Source organism: Cheilinus undulatus, linkage group 14, assembly GCF_018320785.1.
Source record: "Cheilinus undulatus linkage group 14, ASM1832078v1, whole genome shotgun sequence".
NCBI lineage: Eukaryota > Metazoa > Chordata > Actinopteri > Labriformes > Labridae > Cheilinus > Cheilinus undulatus.
In genome coordinates, this window is record NC_054878.1 from 44160429 (window position 1) to 44183479 (window position 23051).

The following is a 23051-nucleotide window of genomic DNA, read 5'->3' on the forward strand; positions in this document are numbered from 1 at the left end:
AAGAATTCAAGGACTTTTCTAAGACAGAAACCTCAGAGGACACAGCGGCTATTATTTAACAACAACTTCAGGACCTTTAAAGGGCCATTCAAGGACCGAGACCTCGGGAGCACATTCAGCCATCATTCAAGTCCAATTCAAGGACAACTCCATGAACATTTCAAGACCTAAACCTCTCAAACAGAACTAGCTTTCAACAAATGATCATTTACAGACCATTACTGGACCAATACCTTAGAAATAACCCAGGGCCATCAATAAACAACAACTCCAGAGTCGGTCTAGGACCATTCCAGGACCAAAATCTCTGAAACACCAGCAGCCATCATTCAAAAAGCATGTAAGGACTACTCAAGGACTAAAACCTCTTAAACACAACCAGAAATAATTATAGGACCATTCCAGGATCATTCAATGATCATTCTGGTTCAGGATCAAGACCTCTGAATCTCAGAATTTTTCTAAGCACCATTCAGGATCATTCAAGGACCTGCTCCTATCTAAAGTCAGTTTCAGGCAGCATTTTAAACATGGCGACCTTTTTGTTGCCCAGGCTTTCAGCAGTTGTTCTACAGCAGGAGGATGACAGACTCTGCACTGCTTGCAACACTTTTATTAGCCACAGTATTATGATAAATATAGACCATCCTTGTATGTTTTAAATTTATGGAGTCACAATGGATTGTGGGATATGTAGTCTCTTCACATCTGGAATGAATGATGGGTATTTGTGTGTTTCTTTGCCTTTTCTCTTCGTTCCAGTCCTGTTTTTGTGCCGTATCAACTGTTTCAGCGTGCGCGTTGATCCAATCTCATTCCTGATGGGCACTCGTGTGATGTCACTCTGTGATGTCATCTGTAACTCGATCAATCATCAGCTGTTAATAATCGATGCAGCTGGGATTAATAATGGATAATGGAGGCCTGAGAGGTCAGAGGGGCTGAGGCTTAAAGTCGGTGTGATGTCATTAATACAGGCAAACACAAACAGGAAATAAGAAAATAAAACAGACTCTTTAAGAGAGAGAGTCAAATCAGAACAACATGCAAATACAGACGTAGAGCAGCAGGCACCTGGGCAGAGAGTGAGAGCTCTATCTCTGAGTCATTTTATCTCTTCATCATCACCAGGTGAGTCGACTCTCTGTGCTTCTCTGATTGGTTGATTAAATGTTCTGATCAAATGTTTAATCGCAGTGCTGTGAAATGAGATCATAAGAGTTAGATCCTCAATGTCTCAGGTTTGGTTTGTGTGATTTTCTTCATATTTGAGAAGTTCAGGCCTTGATAACATAAAATCAATCTGCTGATAATAAATCCAACCATAACCCTTTCCTTTAAATAAAGAATCTAAAAGTGCAGACAAAACTGTCATGTACCATCTGAGTCTAACAAAAACACTGCCAACATTTCAGTGTACTGACATTTTCATGATGATTGTTATTTATTTAATTTTGTTTGAAATAAAACCAAATATCCATTACTTTAATTATCAGAACATTCCACAGCTAGTTATGTTGTGTTTGCTAGTCTTGTCTATTTCAGCGAGACAATACCAAACCACATGCAGAAAAAGTTACAACAGCATGGCTTCATGATCAAAGAGGGCAGGGCCTAGACTGGCTTGCCTGCAAAATGCAAGGATGGAAAATTTAAAAGGCTTTAAAAGATGTCATCATCTTTCATGGACAGATGAAATGTTTAAAGGCTTCAAAGGTTGGTATAATTTTTCATAGCCAGAGGATGGAATGTTTACAAGACTCTGAAAGATGATGTCATCTTTTGCAGACAGAGGATGGAATGTTTTAAAGACTTTGAAAGATGATGTCATCTTTGATAGGCAGAGGATGGAATGTCTTCATGGCTTTTAAAGATGATGTCATCTGTCATATGCCGAAGATGGAATGTTATCATGGCTTTAAAGGAGGATGTAATCTGTCATAGGCAGGGGATGGAATGTTTCTAAGGCTTTCAAGGATGATGTCATCTTTCATAGGCAGAGGATGGAATGTTTCTAAGGCTTTCAAGGATGATGTCATCTTTCATAGGCAGAGGATGGAATGTTTCTAAGGCTTTCAAGGATGATGTCATCTTTCATAGGCAGAGGATGGAATGTTTATATGGCTTTAAAGATGATGTCGTCTTTCACAGGCAGAGGATGGAATGTTTTCATGGCCTTAAAGGATTACATAATGTTCCACAGGTAGAGTTTGGATTGTCACATATTTTACACCTTTCAGACAAGTTTATATTGGTCTCAGAGGTCCTCAAAACATGCCTGTGAAGTTTGTTGCTGAAAAAACACTCCAGTATTGGATTGTTTTTGCAAAAGCCAGTTTTGGGCTCACCTCACAGTGTGAGTGAAGAAATGAGAAATGAGTAAGAGTTTTAGTACTGAAGGGCCTCATAGTGGTCTCTGCCCCGGGGACTCCACAATACTAAAACCGGCCCTGCATGACAACACCATGAACACATCACTGTGGGCCATGATGCTTTCAGGATCTTGTCCACCAGAGGGAAAGAAGAGCTCCTTGATGTTGTTGAATAATCCAGAAGTTTCCATGGTTTATCTCTCCTGCTGGCTGGTTGTACCATCTATCAGGGCCCCTGGAAAATGTCACAGGGACCCCTTCTACCAGTACTGTCAGGTTTAAAAATGTAAGGAGCAACAATTTTATTTCCAGGAGATCTATAAGAGAGACAGTACAGTGATGGGCTTACCTACAGCTGGTGTCACGTTTCCCAGCATGCACTTGGAGCAGTGGGGGCTCATTTCCATAGATTTGACTGTCTGAGCAGACGGCCGGGTCAAATCAGATCACTGCAGCTTTACTGAACACCACAAGCACAGGGAGATCATAGTGGATGATGTCATCATGATGTCATCCAACCATGTGGAGGAAAAGGAGTGTTCCAAGGTGCATTATGGGAGATGTAGGAGTGTTTGCACATTAAAACAGATATTTTTTAAATTTATTGACAAAAGGAGTTTCATTTTATTTTTGAAAGTCTATTTTTACTGTTAACTTTCCTGATGTAGCTTTCTTTTATTTTGGTGATTTTATTTTCCTCCCCTCAGCATCCTGCGCTCTGATTGGCTGAAATGACAGAGGTGATTAATACGTGTCAGCCCACAGTGGGCGGTGCTTCAGGAGAGGTAGCATCTTTCCAGGTAGGGGTCAGACACATACAGGAAGTTACCTGTTCATTTAGGCGTACTGTCTCCCTAAGAACTCATTATCAAATACTCTGATTGGTCCCCTTGTCCTCTCAGGTGTTTCCAGAACGGATGGAGCGTTTTCCAAAACTTTCCAGGCGCGTCCCATCTATCGTGGTGGAGCCAACAGACGGAGGAGAGGTGGAGAGTGGCGAGCTCCGCTGGCCTCCTGATGATGTCAGAGAAGACCCCGCTCATGCGACTGGTAAATCTTGACCTACTGACTCAGCAGTACCATCAGAGGTGACCTGTGTTTACCTGAGCTGTGACATCTTCAGGTGTTTTGTTTCCTAGGGTTACCTCTGCAAGGGGCGGAGCCACAGGAGGCAAGCTCGAACTGAATCAGCATGGTGGTCAGCCAATCAGTGAGAAGGCCTGAGGGGATGAGGGTGGACTGGGTCAGCTCGTGTAGCCCCTACTCCAGTTAAGGGGCGGAGTCAGAAGAGAATAACATGTAAAAAATGAGACATTACCTTCCCTTAATGAAAAAGTAAAATAAATATAAAATATTTACCTGATTAATCGGCGACCATGATTCACCTGGAAGTTTGTGATCAGAAAAACCAAGGTAGATTTATGATTTTATTTTTAGGTTTGTCTACTCCTGAAATAAACATCCTGTCAAATTAAAACATTTTAAAGTTATTTTTTCAACCGTAATTAACTTATTTCAAAGCATCTAGGTAAATGAGAGAAGACAAAGGAAGTAGAGAGAATTGATTATAAGATATTGATTGTTTTAATCTGTCATCATGGCAGTTATTCTTCACTGTGATGCTGGAGTTGGGCTCGACATTCAGCTGGTCCCAAATAATCATATTACTGATAAACAGCGCCACCTGCTGGATGTTTTAGGTGCATACATCCTCCGCAGATCACAACGTCAGCTCCTTCCTGTTGGTGGAAAAAGATTATATTATCCTCCTGAGGCCTGCGCTTTTGTTGTGAATGTATTTTTAGTTTCTTTAATTTATTTTAGATCAGTAGGACCTGATAAGTTTAAAAACTCAGCCTCGTCTTTAAACAGAAATTAGTTTAGACCAAAAATGATGTCCACAATTCTCCCAAAGGTCCTGATTCTGCAGAAAATACAGCACTGGATTGCTTTTACAATGTTTAGGTTTTTTGATCAGTTGTTGGGTTTCCTCAGTCATCGAAAGAGGTATGGTGTGGTCATTTTTCTCACTTTTGATGATGACCTGTTTATGGTTTATATTTAGCGAAACTTCTTTCATCCATCCATCCATCTTCTTCCACTTAACCGAGATGGGATTGCGGTCCCAGCAGGCAGAGTAAGTCAACCCAGACATCCCTCTCCCCACTTATTTTTTCAGTTATCTCTTGAGGGATTTGGAGAAGCTCCCAGGCCAGAGATATATAATTCCTCCAGTGGGTCCAGGGTCTGCCCTGGGATCTCATCTCAGTTGGGATGCGCCTGGAGGACCTCCACGGGCAGGCAACCTGGTCAGATGCTGAACCACCTACACTGACTCTTTTGGATGTGAAGGAGCAGCGACTTTACTTTGAGCTCTTTACACTATCTCTGATAGGGTCATTTGAACCAAGTCGTCTGGTTCAGTTCAGTACGCCACATCCCGCTTTTTTGACTAAATTATCCTGATATAAGATCAAGCACTTCCAAAGAGATGCTGTAGGAAGCAGAAGCACTGTGCTTATGAAGAGAGCAGCAGTGTGCAAGCCTACATTTGGACAGCAGTTGAAATAAATAAATGTCATTTTTTACACATAAGCTTAAATTAACTTAACGAGAAGAACTATATGTAACCTGTGTTAAAATGTAATCTCATATATCAATCTCATTTCTCACTTTGTCAATCATAAAAAGGAGCAGAAAAAGCAGCACAGACCCTAATTACCACCCTAAATTACAGAGATGTCAGTTTGCACAGGATTAGTATTGCCTGTGGACCTCTGTGTGTGCTCAAATATAGTTGGTTATTTTTCCAAATTATAGACTTGCTTACTACGTACAAGATTAAAAACACAGACATCCTGTATGATTATTACAAATTATCAGAGGTCCATAGGTAACCCTAATCCCGTGCGACTAGGACATCAGTGAGGCTGAAGCAAATGTCTCCTGGAGAACAGCAGAGCAAACATGACTGGTCAATTCTGCACCTGTTTTCTGTTGGCTTCTTCATCAGAAAATCAGAGCATAAACATGTTTTTAGCACATGTAGAAAGTTTCTTACGCACGCAGAGAAAATTCGAAAAGAGTGGCAGTTTTACAGACAGGAAGATCAAAACCTGAATGAGAAAATGGTTTAGTAAATTTGAGCAAGCAACTAAAAATTTGAGAGTGAGCAGACATTTAGAGCATGGAAACAGAGCATTACGAGTGCAGGTGACGGTAGCCTTATGGTCTCATGTTGGAAAGACTCCTCAGTATACATGGTCAAAGTTATTGGCTGTATAATAGACATGATCCAAGAGAGTTTAATGTTAAAGGAAAGTAGAATATCCTAGAAGGTATCTGACATTTAAAATAAATAAATAATCACCACTGATAATTAACAGATTACCAGACGGGAGCATAAAAACTCCAGAGACGTCAGCGATCATGAAACCGTTTATTCCAAATGACAGTGATAGAAAACAAACCTGATGAAGATGATATCATGGATCAATAAATAATCAATATATCGATCATAAAAAATGTTCCTACAGCTCTTCAGTCACATGCACTGTAAAAAAAAGAAACAAACACTGAATGCAAAGAGCCCAAAGGACCAATCACCTGTAGCAGCAGCAGTTACATCATCACAGCAACAGCCAATCAGGTTTGAGAGTGAGCCATACATTCTCATTGGCTGCAGAGCAGGTGAAGCCCCGCCCACCTACACCTGCTGTTTGTACAAGGAAAAGTGCACATTTGGTGAACGAGCCTCACACTCACCTGTCCACAGGTAACATGCACCTTTCAAAATAAAAGTCTGAGACATCCTGTTGCTACGGTAACGGATCAGCTGAGCGTGCAGAGCGTTGATGGCGAATTTGACCCACACACGTCAGAGTGAAGTCAGAAATGACGTTTACGTCTGATATGTTTTAATACAGCGTGTTTTATTTTAATGATCGATGATGTCGAATCGTACCAACGCTTGTAAAAACCTCAGATCTTCACTGAGTGTGTTTATCATGACTTCAGTATCCTGCTATGAGCCTAACAGAAGATGACATCTGTTTGATATTTAATGCTATTATTTTGAAGGTGGAGGAACACAAGCGAAGTGCCTTGCATTGACAAGTCTTTGACTGAATAGTCTTGCCTCATGTCAACATTTAAACCACAGATATCATTAACGCACCACCGCCTCAGCAACTAACAAGCTCCATGAGTGAGAAAAGGAAAGAAAATCAAGATCTTCCTGTAGGACACTCTCACCATGTCCACGTCTACATGAGCTACAGAGAAAAACAGACATTTAAGTAAGTACCACAACATTCTGCTTTGCAGTGCATCGCTTAAATTCTCAACCAATAGGCTGTTTGCAATCACGAGGTCCAGAAAGTCTGTTGGGGGTCAGGAAGCGGGGGGACAGCCATAAGGAATGAATGGGAACGGGGGAAAGTTAGTACTTAACAGCTCTAAATTGACCTCTACACCACAATTATCATCATAAACCCCCACATACATTGACTATGATTCCTTCTCTTTACAAAGAGAGAGGTGGTCAATATATAAATACTCAGAAAGACTCTTGTAGACTATTGTACTGAGCTAAGAGGCTAGCCTAGCCTCTAAAATACTTGAAAAGAACCCCAATTCTGTCATAAACATGCTTTAAATTAAAGCAGGGATGTATGAACAACCGAATAAACCTTACGGGGTGAGCAACCCGGTGCTGAGATGCTGTTCATGAAGAAGCCTGTGCTACCTAATGCTAATGTTAGCTTTGGCAGCTAGCTCCTGCTTGAGTGCCAGTTTCCTTTCCTCCATCCTTTGTCATATTTATTCCACATTTAAAGCCAAACTGGTTTCACATGAGGAGCTTGGGAGTCAAACAACCAGGTCTAGGGTTAGGTCTAGGGTCGGCTGAGGAAACATGGGTAAGATCAGAGTTCAATGAGCTTTATAAATCCCTGCCTGCTGCTGTTTAAAACTTTTTTGCCTGAATGTTTCACTACTTTCTGGACACAAAATGTTTATAATTTCTCACTTTTGGCCTTTTTGGTAGAGTTTCTCTATGTAGAAGACAGTTCTTGCCCCCCAAGGAAAGTTCTGTGTGGCATCATCTGCAAAGAACCAATAGGACACAATTGAATCGAACTGATATCAGCTTCATAGCCAGGCAGTCTAAAGGGAATATTTTCCTTTATGCAGTTTCTCCCCATACATGTATTTTTATGAGTTCTCACCAGGTCTAGTCAAGGCTGGAGTAGTGTTGTCACGGTAACAAAATTAACTCCAATAACAAGTTTAGTATCACAACACTCAAAACTATACTAATACTTGAAACAAAACTACTTCAATACTCGATACCTGATGGATCAATGCAAGATATTTAAACGACGGTCATGTTTGGAAATTACACTTTATTAACAACCTACAAGTGTAAAAAATACATTTTAATAAAGTTTGGTTATTTAATTATATTTATAACTTCTTCTTTATCTATACTTTATTTGGTATTCTGTTTATTTATAATTTACAGTGTGAAAATGCAAAACTAGGAGACTCACTGAGTTTACAAAGTTGATTTTAAAAGTTATCGTTAATAACTAATTACATACTATTGTTAAAAGTTAGTAGCTAATCTGCTTTTAGATATTTGAATCAAATATTATTATAATAAATATTCTGTTTGATAATATTTACTACAAAAAATATTCTGTATTTTAGGCCTGCCTGCACAATTCTCATATCAGTATATAATGTTCGCTAGTTCTTTTTATCATATTGGAGACATTGGGCCCATTTCACAAAGGAGGTTCAACAAACTCAGGAACTAACTCTGAGTTGATTGAAACAGCTCATTTGTGTTCGGTAAATCGGCTCTGAGTAAGTTCACTCTGGGTTTAGAATGGGTAACACGACCATAAAAAGCCATCATCAATGGAGCCCCGATACAATGATTCAACATGGAGACAGGTAATGAAAGGCCCCCCTGCTTCACCCTCTCAGATGAGAAATTCTCCTCTTAATATTAAAAGATTTCTGCCATACATTTATCAGAATAAAGTCTGAGATAATCTGAGATTTAAGTAACTTTACAAGATTCAAAGGATGAACTAATGAAGTTATATTTTTACTCACTGGTTAGATGTGAAATCCTGAAATGAGATGCTAACTTCTAAAGTATAAAAATATTCAGATTAAATCACTTTAATGAAAGACATCTGTATATTGCCCATGAAAATTATTGCCTGCTCTATTTTCAATCTCAGGAATTACAACTTTAATACAGTAATTCTTTTCACTTCTATATATTGTAAATTGACATCTTTTATCTCATTAAGTCATAATCCTCTCTTGAAGCTTTAGCTGATGAGATTTTCTTCAAACTGGCATGACTGATTCAGATTTTAAATTCCCTCTCCTAGTGAGACAGACTGACTTAGCCCTAATTCCTGGGTTTGAGTTTCCTCCTTCCTTAAAAATCCAAGTTTCCCTCCTTTCAGGCTGAACAGACCCAAGATCTTCACTGAACCTGCTTTATTAAATGGACTCATGAAGTCACATTGACACAGATGAACCTGCTCTTTCATATCCCTGTATAAGTGATTAATATCATGAATATCAGTTTCATGTTGTCAATTTTGTGCTGAAAATTCTCCCATAAGGCTTTGCATGTAGCTATCTGAGATGTTCATATGGAGCTGACCAGCTCCACCATCCATGTTGGTAAACCGGTGACCTGTAGCCTTTTCAGACTTGAACAGGACAGCATCTCAATCTAGACTTCACATTTATACTTCATTCTTCCATGACTAAGAGGCCAAACTGTTCCTTCATCACCCCAGAGGTAAGACCCTATGGTTGCTGTCGCCATGTTTGTTCTCCAGGTAGCAACATGGACCTATCTCGGCCCGTGTAATCAGAGTTTGTTTGTTTGTTTATTAGGATCCCCATTAGCTTTTGTCAAGACAAAAGCTAGTCTTCCTGGGGTCCAACAGAGTCTGATGTTTCCAAGCCTAAAGACGAAACAGGACAGTTAAAAAAACAGAATCAAGCAGGGTACTTAAGTCTACTGAAGAGGATAAGAACAGAAGTGAAGGGAAAAATAAGGCTGTGCACTTCCAGATTAAACTAAAATAATGGAAAAAAGTTTTGGGAAAAATTTTGAAATAAAGTTTCAAGAAAAAAAGAATATCAAGAAAAGTTCAACATGCCAGGAAAAAAATGGAAATGTTGAGATAAATTTCAAAATTTTGATAATAGGGTTTAAATCCATTTTCAACATTTATTAGAAATGTTGTTAATCCTGTGCAAATGAACCCCACAACAAACACTGATGGGTAAATGAATTATCAGAAGCCCACAGGTAAAACTAATCCTGTGCGAATAGAAATGAAGACTATAGGAAACAGTGAATACTGATGCCTTGTCTGGGTAAAGATGTGAAACTGTACTTTGGATTCAACAATTAGATTCTCTTCTAGCTCATAAACAGAGTGTCTGAGATCAGCTGTTTGTTTTAGTAAAAAGCTCAGACTGATTTCTCAACATTTCAACTTTAATCTTAAAACTGTAATTCGATTTCGTTCTCCAAATTTTGGACACTAATCTTGACATTTAGTCGTTACAAAATTGCAACTTTAATTTTGAAACTGTATTTGAACTTTACTCTAAGAACTTCAATTCAATTCTCAACATTTTGATTTTGTTCTTGACATTTCAATTTAAACTTGAAACTGTATTTTGTCCTATATCTCATCATTCCGGCTTTATCTGCATTTTCAAAATTTTCTCGTCATTTTAACTTTAATTTCAAAGTGACAGCATTATTTTGTTCTTTTCCCCTTGCTCCAATCCTTTTCTGTACTAATCCATGTAAACGCACTCAGCAATACTTTTAACCAAAAAAGAGAGAGCACTGTCTCGCTTATGTCAGCTCCACCTTTTGCTGCAAAATGTTTCCAACCTACTTGAGCAATTTAGACCGCGTGCAATTTTTTCTAATTAGAACCAAAATTGGGTGGACCACTTGTATTTTGGTTGCTGTAGTATCAAACAGGTATAGACATTTTTTATTTTCCCTATAATGAAATCAAAGTTAAACGTTTGGGATGGAGCTGTTAAGAGAGAACGAGATCAGATTGGTCGGTTGGACTTATGATGAACCAGCGTGTGTTTTCAGAGCAGCAGGATGTCTCATTAATTCCACTTTTTTCTACATTAAGACACACACTTGGACATTCGTGTCGCACACATTCAGCTGCACGGAGTGGACGACCACAGCGAGACGTTCGTCCTCATCAACACAACACAAACAAAAACACAATCTATCATCAGATCAGACGCACAACAGATTATCAGAGCACGGCGTTTATACACGGACGACTGCAGAGCAACACGTCAGAGCGAGCTTAGGTCAGCGTAGAAGCAGATCTACAGTTTAAATAAAGACATTTCAGATGGTCCAGACCTCCTGCAGCAACTCACACAGCATCAAAACAGATATAGTGAGTTTGTGCGACGGCGAGCAGCTCTGACACATCAGATTAAACTGATATAAACACGAGACTCATGGTTACGGAAACACCGAAGCACATTTTTTCTTTTCTTATAACTTATGAGAACTTTAATATTAAAGAATGTTTCACATTAGGCACCAATGGTCTGATCATGCCAGGCGTGATTGCTCCCCTATCCTCTCTGCTGGTCTGCTTTCCCATTAGAAACATCGTTCTGTGTCCAAGCAAAGTTGTTTTTGTACTCAGTCTGATACAGAAGTTGGTAGCATGTAGGTGGCTTAGAGGATTGGATGTTTTAAAGGCTTGAAAGAATGACATCATCTTTCTAATTCTTGGTATGACATCATCTTTCTAAAGCTCGACAGAGGCTCTAAAGGATGAGGTCATCTTTCTCAAGCTTATCAAAGGCTTATGAAGATGACATCATCATTCTAAATCTTGGGATGATGTCATCTTTATAAGGCCTTGTCCACACGGAGACGAAAATGATATATTGCCGTTTCATTTTGGAAAAGTTTTCTGTAAAGACAGAGTCGTTTCAGAAACCACTGAAACTACTGAATATGCTGTAGTACATACGCCACACCTGTAAGTGGCGCTGTAACGCTGCCACGGAAATGCACCAAAGTAGAAGAAGAATATCACAGAAAACTGACACAAACTTTCTTCTAGTTGCCCTTCTGGTTGTTTTCCGCGTTGGATTTTGGAATATATGGTTTATGCGTTTCGCGGTGGTGGTAAAGGAGCATCAGATTTTGCTGTAAAAGCCATAATAAGCTCAGTAGCTTCTGCAGCACGAACACAACTCCGCAGTCCGCATTAATGTTTTGGTCGGACCGCGCAGGCGCCTTAAGATAGATATGCTATGTGTGACGTAATCGTTTCAAGAAAGATGCGGATAGCTGTCCATACGGGACGAAACGGTAGTCGTGTATGGATTTATGCACTCTGGGACCCGGCTTCAAAAAGTATCGTTTACAGTCACCCAAAACGCCGTTTCCATGTGGATTAAACGCCGATCTGACAAAAAACTTTTGCGCATACACCTGAATTCGATTCCGTGTGGACGCAGCCTAAAGCTTACTAAAGGCTTTAAAGGATAATGTCATCTTCAAATGCAGAGGACATAATGTTGCTGAAGCTGGGGATGTTGGTGGCTGTTTCCTAGTTTTTTTCCTCCATAGTAGACTATAACTGGCAACTTAACTTAAGGACAGTTAAAATAAGGGAAATCCTGTTGTTTAATATGTTCTATTAATGATGAAAAGTTGAAGTATTGCAGTTGGTTTGAAAATCCCCCAAGAAGAAGAGACAACCGTCGCAACCACTCAGGCTGACATTTGTTAATGTTCAGTGTGGACAATGGACTCCATCCTGCTATCATGGATATTTCATATTATTTTTTATATCCCAACGACAACCCTCTTCTACTGTGCTGCCCAGAGGATGAAATGGGCCCATTGCTACATGGATACAAAGCTGTTTTGAAGAGGCAGGAGATGTTAAGAATCAGCTTTAGATCTCTACTTGCTGATGAGAACCCCTTGTAGTCTAGCAGGGTTGCATTCAAATCTCACACATATCCTGCTCAACAATCATGAATCAAGCCCAAGACCACCTGTTGAAGTGCCTGCTTAAAGGGAATGCTCGTATTCGTAATAATCAAATGAACCAGACTTTGGACTACTTGATGGAACACAGTGGTATGGGGCTAGAAAGTAGCCGTGTCCTAAACCACATCCCACTATCCATTCTAAACATGGCGTTGTGTTAAGTTGGTAGTCCATTCTAAATTCTGAATATGTCATTTTGTGTATGGGAGAAATCCCTGGATGTTTACTAGATTGGTCAGAATTTGAAACAGAGACTCATTGGCTGTACTTAATCAGCCCACAATGTCCTGGGGCTCTCAGACTATCCAATAGAAGAACTTGCTGGTCAACAAGCAGCATAAAAACAAAAGTAACAAGTTTAAATGCCAAGTAACATTCCAATTACTACATATATGTATTAAAGATAAACCTGTATTTATAATTGCTAAAAACTGCACACAACACCACAACTTCACAGGCATCTGAATATTTGTCACTTATTGCCATTAAATGGTGTGATGTTTATCATGTTCATGAGAAAAGAACATACGAATGCCCCTCTTATAAGGTACTCACAGTATTCTTTGTCACAATCTTCTGAAAGCTCAGTTCATGAGTTGTGATGTGCTTGAATACGTTTTCAGAAATGGTGGAGCCCATGGCCTTCAGTTTTTAGCCACGTTTGGAACTAAAAGAGCCATGTTTATCTAGATTGCCACCTTTTTCGTTTTGTCTTATATCAAGGCATAGTTTTTAAACACAAAGGGCTAATGTACTGTTAGCATTTCCATATGGCCAGGAGAACAAGTTACTGTAGTAACCACTTGAACGCCAACCCTTTCCTGTACACAACGTCATGACAACAGACTGAACCTTTAGGAGAAACTTTAACTTTAGATCTACAAAAACACAACTCTCTGATGTGTATAGGAGCTGAACGCCGTGCGCAGACAAACTGTCGCTACAGACTGTAGTAGCGGTGGTAGTAGTTTATCGCTGCAGGTGGCGTGGACACAGACTACCCAGAGGTGCTACAGTGGCCTGTTTAGGCCATGTGGTGGGCCCCGTCGGGTCCACGAGGCGGTCTTTTGGTGCTTTCGTTGGCGTTGGACGTTGGGGGGGCTCCACGGGTTTTGGCGGGGGGTTTCTTCTCTCTGGTGGAGGGTCGAGTCTGACTGCTGGATGATGTCCCCAGAGCGGCTGTCTGGAGGCTCCCACCAGGCTCCACTATTGTGTTTATGACTACGGCAAGACAAATAGGACAAATAGAACCAACAGGTTTATAGCTTCATAAAACTAACTATTGTATGCAGATGAAACTGTTATTTAGTTTTAAGCTTTCCAAATAAAACCTGAAGAACATTTGGAAAGTACACTTGAAATGAAAAGATTTAGCTTTATGTGACAAATTTGTGTTTGAATTTATTGTCTTTCCTTTAATTATCTCAAAAAAGCAGAAAATTGCTGAAAATTAAGTTTTGATGTAGGACATGAAAAGGACACCAAACAGGCTCGTACCTTCCAGCTGTCTCTGTACTCGTCTCAGTTCCTTCAAAATAGACGTGATTTCCTGTTAACACAACAGGAAACAAGAGCATAAACTCAGGCCGCCTTCAAATTAAAGCCTCAAGGTCAATTTTTCAACAAGTTTTCAAGCATTTTCAGACAAACCTTGTTGGAGGTTTTCAGAATGGGGACTTCGTTCTCAGCGTTGATTTTGGCCTCAATCTCCTCCCAGACCTCGGCTTTGTTCTGGAACAGAACCCTGAGAACAGAACCACAACAGGCGTCATTGAGGAGAAAAGAAAGGCAACAACACAGGAACAACGTCTGATATCAAAGTCAGAGAACGAACCAAACAAGCATCTCAACTGGGGAGCATTTTATTTTATAAACTTTGACAATAAAATATAAATTCAGTGCTGTGAAAAAGCATTTCCCCCTTCCTGATTTCTTTTTTTCTTTTTATTTGTGACTAGGGCTGGAAGATTTGCAAAAATAATTTAATTGCGATTTTCTCCTCAAATATTGCGATAGCGATTTAATATGCGATTATTCTTGGGTCAATCTTGCGTATTTTTTGACAAATTCAAGCCATAAATAATTCCATAAATAAGACCATAAAATTATTTCTGAAGCAATTAATCCACAGTAGCATGAATCAGAATATGGGGATACAGCAAGCTTTAAGCTATAAAGGAGGCAACTGGGGTGGAGGAGGTGAGGCTGGATACCAGCTAAACTCAGCTGGTTGCCACTTTTGTGAAGTAACGCTTCATCAGTTTTAGATAGAATAAGAACTTTTTTGCTTGTATTGCAAATGTAATGTCATTTGCTTTGTCTAGGGGCATTATCATTTTTATGACACTCATTTTGATTAAGAAAAACATACATAAAACACAAAAAGAAGGATTTTTGTAAACCATTATAAAACAAAGACTGCATAATGTGCTGCTGCTGCTGCAAAAAAAAATTTATTAGCTGGTCTTTTGACACAGTCAAGTTAAAGAAATACTGCAACTTCTGCGATTTCAAAATTACAGCAGGCCATATTGCGATTTAATCTTATTTGGGATTAATTGTCCACTCCTATTTGTGACACTTAAAAGTGACAAATCAAACAAATTGGAATATTAGACAAAGATAGCCCAAGTCAATACAAAATGCTGTTTATAAATAATGGTTTCATTTATTCAGGGAAAAGGCCATCCAGACCTACCTGGCCCTATGTGAAAAAGCCATTGCCCCCTAACTGGTTGTTCCACCCTTGATGGCAACAATTGCAGGCAAGCATTTGAGATAACTGGTAATGAGTCAGTTGCTATGGAGGAATTTTGGCCCACTCTACTTTGCAAAATCGTTTTAATTCAGCCACATTGGAGGGATTTCCAGTGTTAAGGCCTGTTTAAGGTCATGCTACAGCATCTCCGATTTATGTCCAGACCTTGATTAGACCACTCCAAAACCTTCCTTTTGTTTATTTAAATCCATTCAGAGGTGTCACAGTACCACCACCATGTTTGACTGTTGGTATGATGAAATGCTGTGTTAGTTTTACTCCAGATGTAACCGGACGCTCACCTTCCATAAAGTTCAATTTTGTCTCGTCAGTCCACGGAATAATTTTCCAAAGACTCTGGGAAATTTTTCTCCAATTATGGATATTGGCTCTCAGCATGGTTCACTGGAGTCTTCAAGCCTTAGAAATTTCTTCAGACTGATGGATATCGATGACTGTTTCTCAGAATTTCTTCCGATGGCCCCATGATGTGTTACTTTTTGTGATCTTGTAGCCTACTTCACTTTGTCAGAGAGGTTCTATTTAAGGGATTTCTGGATTCTAAAGGTCTGGCAGCAATCAGGCCTGGGTGAAATTGAACTCAGCTTTCTTAAAAATGTGGCTAACTACAGTTAATTCATGATTTAGCAAGGAGAAGTTTGCAGTTTTTATTTATTTATTTTTTTTAATCAGTTGAGAACAAAGCTTAGATGGAGACTAAAAATTGCAGCAAAAACATGACCTGGCCTTGGCTTCTGCTGGCACAGAGACATAAAACACTAAGTTAATAAAAACTAAACCTTAACTCAACAACTAAACCAGCATAAGAATACACCAAATTAATGGCAGACATAATATCAAAATGTAACACCACTTAAGTGCAGTAACCTTGATACAAAGATGGATATCACAAGGAGCTTCCTTACTTCATTTTCTCAGCCAGCTGCTCCGTGTTCTCACGGATGGCCTGGGACAGCTGAGACACCGGGTTCAGCATTAAGTTGTCCAGGATCACCTGAAAGAGAGCAAGCAAGAGATGAAACGCCAACAGGATGCTGAAATGGTCACATGACAGCTGTTTACATCCCAGCACACCAAAACTAACTGCAGCAGAGTCAGTGCGGTTCAAACTGCAGGATACGTTCACACTGCAGGCTCAGCTCGCTATCTGCCATCTGCATTTTATCGCTCTGCTGAGTGGGGACGCTGGTCAGCGGGGGCCAAATGGGAAGATGTGGGGGCCCTGATGTGGCCCCGCACTGCTCCACATTTTACTATTGTCACAGATGCAATGCACACTATCTCTCTAGTTTAGTTGTATACAAGAGTTAGGGTAAGACTACCTACTCAAGTGCCGAAAGATCCAAATTCTTTTTTTGCAAGAGTCACAGTATTTATCAGCAGTAGGCTTATCTACCCTGGAATTGAAAAAAAAAATTCACACCTACTTCCTACTGATCCTTATCAGCCACAACTCACTGAGCCTATGCTGCTTATTAGATTTGATTATTGGCTGTTCTTCGTAACCTTTCAAGGCAGACTTACTATGACCTACCTGAGTGAGAAACAATGATACATGGTCACACAGACTGCACAATTTCCTGTTATCGACTTTGTTTTAAGAAAAATCTGGTTTATCCATGATCTTAGGCAACAGCTCTACATTACCCAAAAACCAAGATGTTTTGATTGGCTTATCCCATATTTCCCTGTAAAACTTCTGCATTCTGCCGCCACTGGTGAATTTTAAGGTTGTTTTTTAAAACAAAATAGTGAAATGATAATATATGATCATGTAGAAGACATACGGTTGGCTGGTATAATATTGAACATGGTTTTAGAAAGACACTGTTTAGGCTATTTGTAATCAAGGGCAACAGCACTACATTACCCACAATCCTAGAGTAACACAGTGACATCTCAGATTTGTGGGGCTGGAAATTTCTGCTGTCTGCTGCTACTAGTGAAGTTAACGTTTGGCGAAAAGATGGGCGTTAAGCTCTGTGGTGACCACAGAAAGCACCATGTACCCCAAAGAGAGCCAAATCAGCCAGTGGCATCGATTAAGAATTTAGTTGCAGCTGATGGTTTGGAAAGAAGTTAAATTGGTTAATAATAAAATTAATTTCATTAAAATAAAATAAATATTCCAAACTTGTTAATACACATTTAATTGTAGGAGGGGCTGTCTGTTCTATCTGAGTGAGTCATGTTTTAGCAGTTAAAGAGTATTTTGGTAGTAAATCAATGCTTTGGCAGTTTCAGAGTATTCCTAGGATAGTCTGAGCTGCAGTATGAACGTAGCCTCAGCGATATTGGACAGTGACCTCTTCGCGGTTCCACGGACGGCGTTGCTTAGAACCGGGCTCCGGCTCATTCATGTTTGCGTCCAGGCCCGAGACGACAGCAGAACCTGGAGGAACCTTCTGGTAGTTTAAACTGGCCTCAGGGATATGATGGACCAGCTGGAAAGAGAGTAGAGGGAGCTATCAAACCAGCGAGCAGCCGGCCGGCGAGGACGGTGCTCCGTGAACGCATGCACCAAGTCAACATGCAGCTGCGATGGTGAGGGCAGTGAATTTTAGTACTGCTGGGATACAGCGTGTTAACGACGTCAGGGGAACGAAGGAGTGCAAAGGGCTCCTACTGGTCACCAGTTACAGCTCCTTGAACTGTCAGAAAACCAGTTAAACCAGTTCATTAAGGGAGCGGGGCCTATGGAAGTTTATCAATGACAAAACCACTGAGTCAGCACTGACATGTCTGAGCAGGAAGCAGAAATGTGTATCAGAAAATAAACGTCTGAAGTGAGTGGAAAAGATTTTTAAAAGTCTGTAAGTTCAGAGCATATACAGGTCATCCAGAAAAGATTCAGACATAATTCACTTTTAATTTTTTCTTATGTTGCAGCCTGATGCGATTTAAAAAAATCACATTTATTTTCAATCTACAAACAGCATCCCACCATGGCGAAGTGAAAACATAATTTTAGATTTTTTGCTAATTATTAAAAATAAAAAACTGAAATACCACTCGGACATTGGTAATTAGACCCTTTGCAACACAGTAAATGTAGCTCAGGTTCCTCCCTTTTCTCTGGATCTTTGCTGAGATGTTTCTACACTGATTGGACATGATTTGGAAAGGCACACCTCTCTATAGAAGGCCTCGAAGTGGACAATAATATCAGAACAAAACCAAACCATGATGTCAAAGGAACTGCCTGTAGAGCTCAGAGACAGGATTGTTGACAGGCACAGATCCTGGGAAGGCTACAAAAAAATCTGCTGCATCGAAAGTTCCCAAGAGCACAGTGGCCTCCATAATTTGAGACTGAAGAAGTTTGGCACAACCAGGATTCTTCCAAGAGCTGGTCGCTCGGCCAAACTGCGCAATCAGAAGGAGAAGGACCTTAGAAGGAGAGGTGGCCAAGAAGAGGAGAGACTTCCATCCAGCCACTCAGACATAAAGTACAGATCAGAAGAGGGCTACAGTGATGGTTGACCTTCTGGACTTCGTCCCATCTCCACACAGGATCTCTGGTGATCAGTCCGAGAGACCTTCACATTCTTGGTCAACTCTCTCTCTAAGGCCTTTCTCCCCCACTTGCTCAGTCTAGCCAGGCGACCAGCTCTTGGAAGAGTCCTGGCTGTACCAAACTTCTTCCATTTGAGAATTTTGGAGGCCACTGTGCTCTTGGGAACCTTCAGTGTAGGAGATTTTTTTGTAGCCTTCCCCAGATCTGTGCCTGCCAACAATCCTGCTTCCGAGCTCTGAGTTACGACAGGTGGAGTCCAATCAAGGTGTAGAAACATCTTAGCAACAATCCAGAGAAATTGGGGAAACCAGAGTGAAATTTCAGGTGTATGTGCAAATGGTCTGTATATTTATGTTAATGAGATATGGGATATGGTTTTCCCTTTTCATGAGCTTAGATCAATGAGGACAGTATTTTATTGACTGTAGCATTTGGCTGACACATAAGAAAAACTACAAAAGTGAAGGGGATCTGAATGCTTTCTGAATGAACTGTAAATAGCCCTAAATCCTGATGCTTTATGGCACTTTCTCTCTTTGGATCAGGAGTTGCTCCACTTTGCTTTAACACCTCAAACGAACTGCACCAGGTTTTTGTTTGGAAGTGAACTGAGACCCCTGTTTTTCAGCGGACTAGAGTTCACTTGTTAAGTCTGCACCAGTTTTAATGAACTTTCACACCACTCCAAATGAACCAGACCATCCGCGGAACAAACCCAGGTTTGTTAAAAGTGGACCAAACTACTCTGGTGTGATAGCGACCTTTGAGTAAACTGGGTCGGCACAGCTGGGTGGACATGAGTCAAATATAGAAGACCAGGATAGGACTGTGTTTGAGCTACATACTGAGGAGCTGGGGTCGTGTTTATTTTTTTCTTGAGAAGAGAGCATTGTCGTGTCACTTGTTCCTCTAAGGGGTTCCAAATAGAATTTCCATGTAGAAAGCCACAAGATATATTTAGGCATCCATGTTGCTGTTGCCTCTCAGTGGCATCTCCTGTATACGACTTAGCAATTTCAGGGGTTCCATTTGAAGGCGGCCTTAGATACAGCATGGTTAGGTCAGGTTAGGTAGGAAATAGCCAGTTTGGGTGGTGCACAGTGCTCTGATTAAGGGAAAATAAGATTAGAGTTTAACAGAGTAGGGTGTCTTGAATTAGGTAGGGTTAAACATGCAGTTGTAAATAATGATCATACTAAACTAAATCACGCATATAGAAGGAATATTTCAGGTAAGGTTAAGTAGGCATGGCCTCATTGTAGGATTGTCAAAACAAATTATTTGTGCATTTTTAATATAATTGTTTTAATGCTCCCGATCAAGTCAGAGCTATCCAATCAGGAATCATGAATATCACGCGTGTTTAATATTTACGATTCCAGACTGGGCTACCTCTGATGAAATACCAATAACAGCCAATGAGAGCAAGCAGCAGGAAGCGTCACTACTGGAATTTGTGTGATAAACGCAACAGTGTTGAGTTGAAGAGGACAAGCTTTTGGAATCATGGCAACAAAACAAGTGCTGAGCCAGCTGACAACGCCACCCATCCTCCATGTTTGTTTTTCTTCTGAAGCCACCTTTGATGACGAGTTTCTGTGAGATCTCATGTCTGTGGACTCTCCACTGTTAAGCCATTACTACAAAGAGCAGGTGTGTGGTCTGAATCGTCCAGTGCAGCGGTTCTCAACTGGTAGGTCGGGACCAAGAGTTGGTTGTGGAGTTCTTTCTAGTGGATAACGATTGTGTTTCTCTCAAAAATCTGTTGCCAAAAATCAATGATGTATGGAAGCCATAAGCAGATGGAAATCAATACTTTTTATGTTTAGTATATTTCAGTGTTTTTCACAAGATTTCAAGTTATTTATCTCCTTTTATCAGATAAATTTGAGGGTTTGAAAATGCACAATTTTGATTCAAACTTTTGGTTATGATTGAAAAGTCAAAGAAATTTATGTTGGGATTTGTCTTTAAAGAGGTGATGGTAGGTCATGATGTGAACCAGTTGAAAACCTCTTGTCTACTGTCGGCATTCAGAAGATCAAAATGAAAATCAGCTGGAACGGTCTGGTCCCTCATGATTTTAGAACTGGGTTAGAAGTGGTCTACTGTGTAGACAGTCTAAGGTAGAGTTAGGTCTAATTCTGGAACATTTTTTCGTCACCTTATAACTGTGATCTCCCGATAACGGTTTTTCCTGCTGACTGTAGTTTGGTCATCAATAAACTTCCATTGTGAACCACTCAACCAGACAAATCTCAAAAATGAGGAAACCAAATGTGTGTCAGAGCAATCCAACACAGGTGAGAGGGCAGTGTTAGGATCAGTGATGGGACAGGCTCGATGGTGGGGGAGGGAACAGTTACACAGCAGGCGGAGTGATGAATCAGACACCTGAGATGGTCGAACCCCACGCAAGTATGGATAAGATGGCGTCTGTGCAGCAGAACAGAGAGATGAGTCATGAGATCACAAAGCGCTATGAAGCTCCTGGGAATCAAACTGCAACCTGGAAGTCAACTTATAATTTCCATCCATAAACAGAGAGATGTAAAGACTTACATCCATGAAGGGAGTGGTATCAACATTTCCAGCATTAACTTTTTCATCCATTAACACAGTGATTCCCAAAGTGGGGCCCAGATGGCCCAATCATTGGGGGTGGGGGCTCAGCAAGGCTGAAAATCACACCAATTTTGACTATTTTGTACAGCGGCCAGAGCATAATAAGTTCTGAGAGGACTTTCGGGTAAAATGTAGAGCTTAAAATAAATTTTAAATAATTCTCAGTGGATAATGGCATACAGGTGCATCCCAATAAATTAAAATACTGTGGAAAAGTTGATTTATTCCAGTAGCTCAATTTAAAAAAGTGAAACTCATATCATATAGATTAAATACACACAGAGAGAAATATTCAAAGTCTTTATTTCTTAAATGCCTTACACCAGAGGACTTTGCTAAAACTCTTAAAAGACTCTGAAAGACCCTCTGAGACCCTCTCTCATCTAAGACAATTTGTCAGCAAGCAGCTGAGTTTTTAGTCTTAAACTAAGATTTTGCAAAGACTACAAGACTAGAATACGATTCCTTTTGGGATTATTTCCCATCATGCATCTGATGGAAATTCACAACAACAATTTCTGAGCAGAGAACAAAATGGAGAAGGAGAAGGAGATTGCATTTGACTTAATATCTCTTATAATCTGATATTTTCAAATAATTTACATCAAGAACAAACAAAAGGAAAGTCAAACACTGAAGCAACTTTGCATGTTACTGTATCAACCGAGGAACTATCCCGGGAGCACTTCCGAATAAAAGTACTGTATGAAAACACGAGTCGTCTCGGGTGTACAGGTAATAAAAAACAAAAATTCAGTATCTCATAGAATCAGAAAATTCAAAGTTCCATAAAGTACATTACTTGTGTCACACTCTAATCTGCTAATTAACTCCTCAAACACCTGCAAAGGTTTCCGAGACTTTAAATGGTCTCTCAGTCTGGTTCAGTAGGACTCAGTCATGGGAAAGACTGTAATGTTCTAACTTTTTGAGATACTGAATTTTCAGTTTTTCATTAACTGCAAGCAATTTTCATCACAATCAAAGAAATAAACTCATCTTTTCTCTCTGTGTGTAGGGAATCTACATAATATGAGTTTCACTTTTTGAATTGAACTACTGAAATAAATGAACTTTTGCATGATTCCTATTTATTGACATGCACCTGTACATTCATGGCTATGGTGAGGGATGTGGGGCTTGAAAAAATTGTCATTTTCCAAAGGTAAATCTGGCAGAAAACATCTGGGAACCACTGCATCAGCGGAGTGATATAAACATTTTCAACCATGAAAGAAGAGATATCATTGATACAGATGGAGACAAAACTTCACAAAGATTGCCCTGGTAAATCAACATACTGAGCCTCATTCACGAACGGTTTTAAACAAGAAATTTCTCCTTGAAGCCCCCTTAAAGTTTTCAAGAAGATTCTGACCTTCAACTAAACTAAAACAAAATCAACAAACAGGCTAAAAATTTTATAAAATATAAACATATAAAATAAACTACAGCGTGTCCTAACAACATCGTCAGAGATCACGTGGCTTTTAAAGACACTCGCTGTCCAAGCTGCATCACTTAAATGTTAGATTCTCTACCTTTATATCTGAGAGGGATCTGGCTACAGACCGCCTCTCTAAGACACCTGTTCTATAGACCACCACTGTGAGACACCACCTCCATCAGGACAGAGGT

General features: G+C 40.0%; 1 protein-coding gene across 5 annotated transcripts in view; it reads right to left on the bottom strand.

The window, feature by feature from the left end:
• Positions 1–5815: 5815 nt before the first annotated feature.
• The window catches only part of cep170bb (centrosomal protein 170Bb), a 45964-nt gene continuing 28728 nt past the window's right edge, over positions 5816–23051 (bottom strand). For 3 of the 5 annotated variants that reach the window (XM_041805078.1, XM_041805080.1, XM_041805076.1), the window contains 5 exons: positions 17578–17715; positions 16177–16265; positions 14143–14236; positions 13990–14041; positions 5816–13713 (listed from right to left, as the gene is read on the bottom strand). In XM_041805078.1, the coding sequence (XP_041661012.1) occupies positions 13517–13713; positions 13990–14041; positions 14143–14236; positions 16177–16265; positions 17578–17715 (570 nt within the window). In that variant the 3' untranslated portion in view covers positions 5816–13516. Of the gene's footprint in view, positions 13714–13989; positions 14042–14142; positions 14237–16176; positions 16266–17577; positions 17716–23051 lie in introns of those variants that run through there. The other 2 variants (XM_041805079.1, XR_005992835.1) reach the window with 2 other exon arrangements.